General features: G+C 36.6%; 1 protein-coding gene across 1 annotated transcript; it reads left to right on the top strand.

The window, feature by feature from the left end:
• Positions 1 to 1,546: 1,546 nt before the first annotated feature.
• LOC149571469 (uncharacterized) lies at positions 1,547 to 5,765 on the top strand. The gene is made up of 2 exons (XM_089812985.1): positions 1,547 to 4,142; positions 4,491 to 5,765. Exons 1-2 carry the CDS (start codon positions 1,862 to 1,864, stop codon positions 4,949 to 4,951), a joined length of 2,742 nt encoding a protein of 913 aa, XP_089669111.1. The 5' UTR covers positions 1,547 to 1,861; the 3' UTR covers positions 4,952 to 5,765.
• The last annotated feature ends 2,481 nt before the right edge of the window (positions 5,766 to 8,246 follow it).

Here is an 8,246-nt window from a genome sequence, read left to right as displayed (position 1 = left end):
CTGGGAGTGTTGATATTTATTTGATTTGATGTCTTGCTTTTTTGTTTAAATGCTCCTTTAAGACTTTATGAGTCTATGTTCCTTAATCTCTGGTTGATGGTGTTCTATAGTTTCTAGTTTCTATGTTTTTAATAGCATCTTTATTTAAGTTTTCTAACCCTTAACAAAGAAATATGGCGTTTTCTATTTTGGTTACTATTTTTGTGATGTTTTAGGTAATTTAAGATATAATAGTGGATCTCTTTGGAGAAGATGGAAAATTATAACCATTGGATATGGAATAAGGTATATACTTTTAAAATTTGGGCTAAATTGAGGGACCATCACCCAATTTTCATCCTTTCAGTGTCTCACGAGTTGGGTTGTACTCTTTTTTATATTTAATATATGGCATTGGCCTCCTGCTTATCAAAGAAAAAAAATCACATATAAGTATATAAGTTTTTATGCATTGCTTATTTAAAATTCTGGTTGCTACTCAATACAAATATCTTATTATAGCATCTAATACTTTTTTTTAGTAACTGCTTTGACTAGACCTATGAATCAATGAGGTTGCATAAGATGACCTCATCCCCATTATGATTGTCAAGGTATCCTTTATATATCTCCTAAAATCAACAACAATGTTGTCTTCATCCACTACCTACATACACCTTAATCTCTACACTTTTTGTTGTGTGATGTGTATCCTATGGGGTCACCATATAACTTATGCAAACTGAATCATGTAGGGATGAGATTGTATCCTTCAAAAGTGTACACCATGAGGTAGAGAGAGTCAAACCAAGAACATTGTCTTAGCACACTTTGCAATGACAACATTGTCGTTGCACTCCAAGTCGACTCATCTGATACTTCTATTTCAAAAGATATTCAAATAAATAAATTTTAAGTATATTATACCTAAAAACATAGTACATATGAATTATTGAAAAATTAAATCGGTAAATCATAATTTAATCTTTTCTTCAACTAGTTAATATTTTCACTTTAATTTTTATCATTAAATGTAATCTTTATATTTAAATTCTAATCTTTAAATATCATTTTTATATTTAATTCATTTTTTTTTAATAATTAGATTTGAGAAATTCTTTAACCTTAAGATACATTGAGTAATATAAACTCATCAAATCTATTAGATTTCCACAATCCATGCTAATGCAATTTCAACTACATTTGATTGTGTAGAATTTTTTTATCATCAATGTTTCAATCATACTACATGATCCATCATCAAGATGCTAAAGAGCAAGAGGAACACATGATATTAGATTGTAGACCTAACAAACAATATTGATGATAATAAAAAACTCTACACAACCAAATCCAAAAGTTAAAATTGAATTAACATAAATTATACAAATCTAATAGATCTAATCTAAGCTCATTGCAATTTATTTTAATTTTCCTATCTTATAAATACAACCTTAATTTAAATACACTTTTACAACTCTTTTACTTATTTAAAATATAAAATTTACACGCTAAAATATATATTTAACACCTTATATATACATATATATTCTCTCTCTGTATGTTGTCGAAGACCTGCGTACGAGGCAATTCATTAGGCCTGCTCATGACGCAATTCCTTAGACCATGCCGGTCCATCTCTCAATCAAGTCAAAACCTCCCAAGAAAACGCGTCTGAATTGTCTAAGGCGTGTTATGAACGTTATGGTTTGGGTTTGCAGGGCAGATTTAAATATGAGGTTTTCAAATATTGTGTAGACCAGTCCTTCGATTGGAGTCCACAATGTGCCCTGCTTACAAGTTGAATATCAATACAACTGCATTATTTTTGTGATTGTAGGTACGATTCATTTAACATTGTATTCAGTCATATCAATTAGCCATGGAAATTGTTTTCTTTGCTATGCATTTGTTTCTCTTTTATCTTCAACTTTGCTCCCCTGCACATACCAGTGGCAATGGTTCCTTCAACGATGAGCAAGCTCTCCTTGCCTTCAAGAATTCCATCACTTCTGATCCACAACATGTGTTATCATTATGGGATGCCAAGACTAATATCTGCAATTGGACAGGCATTTCGTGTAATAACTTGACGAGGGTGTCTAAAATTGATCTTGAGAGTAAGGGTTTGGAGGGTTATATTTCTCCCTTCTTGGGAAATCTTTCCTATTTGAATTCCCTAAATATCTCCAATAACTCTTTCCATGGCGTTATTCCAGAGATAGGTCACAAGCTCAGCAATCTCCAAGAATTGCGTCTAGCGGGGAATCTTCTGAGTGGGGAAATACCAAAATCTCTAGGTAATTGTTCCAAACTGGAGCTTCTTGACCTAAGTCTCAACAGTCTCACTGGCACAGTGCCTCTCCAACTAGGTAAGTTAAGCTCTCTTCAACGCCTTTTATTGTCTGATAATTTACTCACCAGCTCTAGGACTTTACCCTTCCTAACAGCCCTTGCTAATTGTTCCGTCCTGCAAACATTATACTTGGGTAGAAACTTGTTCGCTGGGCATTTGTCCCCTTCCATTGGCAAGCTGTCTACCAATCTCTCTGTACTGTCCTTAGACCATAACGGTATTGGAGGGAGCATACCTCAAGAAATTGGCAATCTAACCAACTTGACACTGATCAATTTCACTGCTAATGGACTCACCGGCTTGATTCCATCTACGCTAGGAAGGCTTAAAAAGTTAGAGCGTTTGTACCTGGGTCAAAATGAATTGCAGGGGCACATTCCCAGTGAGATAGGCGCATCTCAATTTAATTCGAGTCTGGGGCTACTTTCTCTCTCATTTAACCAGCTTAGTGGAGAAATTCCTGAGAGTTTTGGGAATCTTCAACAGCTAAGACGCCTTTATCTTGACAACAACTTATTTGACGGAAAAATACCCGTCTCTCTTGGAAAATGTGGGAAATTAGAACTAGTTGACCTGTCCCATAATAATCTCAATGGAAATGTACCAAGGGAAATTGCAGGTCTAAAAAATTTACAATTTTACTTCAATCTGTCTGGGAATTCGCTACAAGGAAGCCTGCCAGATGAAATTGGTAAAATGGTAATGGTCCAAGGGATAAATCTTTCTAGAAATCAATTATCTGGTGCCATTCCTAGTGCTATTGGAAGCTGTGTTGCACTAGAATATCTCGACCTCTCTCATAACATGTTTGAAGGCCCAATTCAAGATTCAGTTTCCAACTTGAAATATCTCGAAGCGTTGGATCTTTCTTACAACAACTTGTCTGGTATGATACCAGATTCTCTAGAGAATTTAACAATGCTGAGCTCTCTGAATGTTTCATTCAATTTGTTGAAAGGAGAAGTTCCTAAAACAGGACTGTTTGCAAATCTCACGGAGTCATCATTCCGAGGGAACCCTGGGCTCTGTGGGCAATGGATATTTTCATTACCAACATGTCCAAGTGCAAGGTCAACTAGCGGCCCCTGGATTTTCCATATATTGTTTAAATACATAAGTTCTGCAATCTCCTTTCTAGTCGGCTACTGCTTTTATATTTTCCTCTTGTACAAATATTTCTTTGTGAAGGGAAATGTGGAACAACCATCAATAGAGTTTCCACATCCTAGAATCTCATATAAGGAGCTCAGTACTGCAACTAATGGATTTGGCAAAGGCAGCTTGCTAGGAGTTGGTGGTGTTGGATCTGTATACAAAGGAGTGTTGGATAACGGAACATTGGTAGCTGTTAAGGCTCTCAATTTGGAGGATGAGGCAGCTCATAAAAGTTTCAACATTGAATGCCAAGTGCTCAGTAAAACCAGACACCGAAATGTAATAAAAGTCATAACTTCGTGCTCTAATCTTTACTTCAAAGGTTTGGTTTATGAGTTCATGTCTAATGGAAGCTTGGAAAGGCATTTGCATTGTGATGCTGGCAAGTGTAATATTGGGGGTGTCTGTAAAATGAATTTACAGACACGATTACAGATAGCTATGGACGTTGCCCGCGGCTTGGCTTATCTACATCACGATTGTTCCATTCAAGTTGTTCACTGCGATTTGAAGCCCAACAATGTACTTCTGGACTTCTATATGACAGGACATATAGCTGATTTTGGAAACGCCTATATACTATCTGAAAATTCTATGATATCATTTTCAGCTTCAACAACCCTGAAAGGTGCTCTAGGCTACATTGCCCCTGGTAAATGCTTTTCTTTTCTTGACTTGCAATGTTGTTTCATTTTCACTATTATTTAACATTATTAGATTTTCACAATTCATTTGAAATGTGTAATTTTATTTCTGGATTCAATTGTGTAAGTTTTTTTAAGCACACTCCGCAAGAATAAATGATACACCAAAAAAAAAACGTATTCCTATGCAAGAGGGCATAATTTTTAATCTTGCATTCTCTCATTCTAATGATGGATTAGGGAGTGTGATCCAAAACGTTGATGCTAAAAAACTTACACAATCAAATCCAGAAATAAAATTACACATTTCACTATTACTGTTTTATTTGTTGAAAACTAACGCAGGTCTGATGCAGAGTACGGAGTTGGTGCAAGGATTTCACCAAAAGGAGATGTTTACAGCTATGGAATTCTGTTATTGGAGATGTTAACAAGAAAGAGACCAACCCACCAGATGTTTGTTGGTGGACTCAGCTTGAACATGTGGGTCAGTATGGCTTTCCCTGATAGGATTTCAGAGGTGGTTGATGATAGCTTGCTGCTGTGCAATGGAGCTGTTGCAGATTCTACATATAGTTGTCTTGTTCAACTGATTCGAGTAGCCTTGGTGTGCTCAAAAGATTCACCTAAAGACCGACCGAGTATGGCAGAAGTTGTGGAGTTGTTGGAATGTATTGAAAGCATGTTTGTTGGAAGTACAATAGATTGTAAATGCCAGTCTGATCTGTACCAAATGGTAAGCAGCACAAGATGGGCAACAAATCTTACCAACGTAGGAACGTGTCAGAGCACTTCCACATTCCAGTCAACTTGCTGAAATATGATGTAAACTGTTCATCGCTGAACCAGAGAACCTTACTTTCCAGTAATTTGATGGAAGAATGCATGTCTCTCTTGGCAAATGTGTGAAATTAGACCTATTTCGTAATAATCTCAAGAGAAATATACCACCAAAAGTTTCAGGCAAATTTTTTTGTACAATCTTACATCAATTTGTTTTGGAATTCACTGCAGAGAGGCCTTCCAGCTGAAATTGGGAAAATGATAATGGTCCAAGGACAAGATCTATGTTGAAATCAAATATATGGTGCCTTTTCAAAGCTATTGGATGTTGTGTTGCACTAGAATACCTCGACCTCTTTCATAGCATGTTTGATGGCCCAATTGTCAAGCATTGGACCTTTCCTACAACGACTTCTCGATACCAGATTCTCTACCGAATCTAACGATGCTAAGCCTTCTTAATGTTTCATTCAATTTGTTGAGAGGAGTTCCTAAAACAGGATTGTTTGCAATGCTCACGGCATCATCATTCAAAGGAAACCCTTGACTTTGTGGGCACTGGATGTGTTCATTGCCAGTGTGTCGAAATGCAGGCTCATTTGGGTAAGTGTCGTTTAAACACATAGCTTCTGCCATCACATTTCTGATGGCATATTGCATTTATGTTTTCTTTCTGTACAGATATTTCTTTCGGAAAGAGAATGTGGAATTGCAAATGGAGTTTCCACGTCCTAGAATCAAATGGATTTGGCAAGGGCAACTTGCTAGAAGTTAGTAGTATTGACGTTGGTTATGTATCTAAAGGAGTTTTGGATAATAAAGCATTGATATTTGTTAAGACTCTCAAATTGGAGTGTTCGGAATCTTAAATTTTTACAAAATTTATAGTTCAGATTCAATGTCAAGTAATGAATGTTTTCATATAATCAAGTGCATCATCTGTGATCCAGCAATTGTTTCCATTTCCAACTTCCAGAAACAAGTTTTGATGCATAAGGTATGTGATGGAATTCCAGCTATGCATTTATTTTACAATACAAAATCATCCAGGTAAGTATTTTTGGACCATAAATCTTTCATATCTAAGCACTCTTTGACAAACTTGTCATTCAGTAGAGTTTCTTGGTAAATCAGTCACAACTTTTCAACAGTTTATCTTTTAATTTTATTTTATATTTAGTTAATGATATATGCAGAAATAATAAAAATGATCTATTTTTAAAAAGAATAAATAATTATTTGTTGTCTTTTAATCCTCTTTACTGTAATTATTTAGTTCTTTATTTTTCATTATTTATGTATTTAGTCTTAACTACATTTTCTACATCATAAAATTGGTCTATATCAATTTGCAGATTCCCTTCTTAACATTTAAAGCTAATCCATTAGATGTATTAATTTTGAATTAAAATCTTATTAAAGTGATCATATTAGAGCATTAATAACTTTCCCCCAAGCCCTTATGTCAAACCAATTATGCTTACATATTATATGTACCATAACATACTTTGTGCAAATTCTCGAGCTCATGTAAGTTCAGTTGACATTTTTATCTAACCCATACCAAAATGAGATGTATTAAATTACTAGCTCTCCATATTGTCAAGTCATCCAAAAGAGCCAACTTGATAGTCAAATTATCCTTATTGTTAATCACCTAGCCAAACCACTTTGTAGGCTTCTTCTTTTTCTTTTTTCTTTTTTTCTTCTTTTTTTCTTCTTTTTTTTTTCTTTTTCTTTTTTCTTTTCTTTTCTTTCTTTTTTTTTTTTTGCCGTGAGCATTTTACCTGCTACTAGGTTTTGCTGAGAGTCAAATGCCTGCGACTGGATCTTGTCATGAGCTGTGAGGGTATTTCATTGACTGCAACTGGATCTTACCATGAGCCATGAGGTTCTTCTTTCATTTGACATTTGTTTCTGTGACTGCTGTTCTGAAACACATTACCTTGATTGATTGAGGTTTCTATCTTTTCTGTGAAAGTTTTTCTGTCGTTTGGAATCACTCATGTCATTTTGCCTTTTTGTCATGAGCCTGCTGTGACTGGGTTTTGTCGTGAACATTTTACCTGCAACTAGGTTTTGCTGAGTCGTGTGCCTACGACTAGATCTTGTCATGAGTCGTGAGAGTATTCTTCTTCCATTGATCATGAACCTAGCTATGGGCTTGTGCCATAACACATGGGTTGGGGGAGAAGGCATTCTTTGCATGTGAACCATATGACAAAATGTCTTATTGGTGAACTGTGCCTCTATCTATTGTGTGGAGGTATTTGGTGACATTGTGACAAGTGTTTGATAGAATGCCTGGTCTATGGTAAAGCTATGAATTTTTATGAGCTATGGCACCCTTATCTAATCCAATTACACTCCAATAGCTTACTGATCGCTTGACTACAGTGGAGTCTGCTAATGTTGTCCTACAAAATGTTGTTGCTCAGTCCACTTCACTCTATATTAAACTCGCAGAACAATTGGCTTTGTTGGAATCCGAGAACCACACTCTACGAGATACTGTGCAATCTCTAGTCACTGAAAATACAAGTCTCAAGGCTAATCTAGACTCCGCTACCATGCAGCTCAGGGAGTTAGAGACTACCAAAGAAAAACAATCAGAGATCATGGATAGGCATTCTTCACTGTTAACGAAAACTAAATTGAAGGTGAAGTCTTGGGCTTCTTTATGCAGCTTTACGGCTGAGGCTCCTCTTTCAGGTGTTGAGAAGTTAGTACAAGGGAAGATGGACGACGAGTGGGTTCGTGGTCTCCCCTCCATTGATGACCCCCCGACTGATGGATACTCTTTCCTCAAGGATCAGCTGGACATTTCAGACATCACTCTTGATAGATGTTGGTTAAGCCTAGATGGCACTATCTTCATCTGGTTCCTCTCCCTCTCTGACAGGTTGCGAGCTCTTAGGGAAAAGAGAAAGTTATTCTCTCTTTCCCCTAAGATCTACCTAGATGAGGACCTCACCCGATCATAGGTGGCAGAACTCAAGCAAGCTCGTGCCCTCGTTATGGCAGCCATGGCAGCCAGACAAGAGGGTAAATATGCAGTCATCAGAAATCTTAAAGCAGTAATCCGCGACACCTTTCCTATAGGCTAGGTTTCGAGGGTAGCCTCTAAGGCCAAATGATGGGCTCAGTGGTAGTTGAGCACAGGCTCTTTGTGCCTTAACTACTGAAACGGTAATGGTATCTTCTAGTCTATGTCTAGCTTACTTAACGACGCTATTGGTTCTGCCAACCTTCTTTTTATTACAAAGTCACGTGTGTCCTCTTTCTGGTATTTATGGTTATCAATGGCACTCCTCTTTTAGAGACGAGGT

Source organism: Cupressus sempervirens, chromosome 2 (assembly GCF_028749045.1).
Source record: "Cupressus sempervirens isolate cs-2001-9-10 chromosome 2, ASM2874904v1, whole genome shotgun sequence".
In the NCBI taxonomy this organism is placed as follows: Eukaryota; Viridiplantae; Streptophyta; class Pinopsida; order Cupressales; family Cupressaceae; genus Cupressus; species Cupressus sempervirens.
Note: the sequence above shows the minus strand (reverse complement) of the source record. Positions and strands in the feature narration are given on the sequence as shown.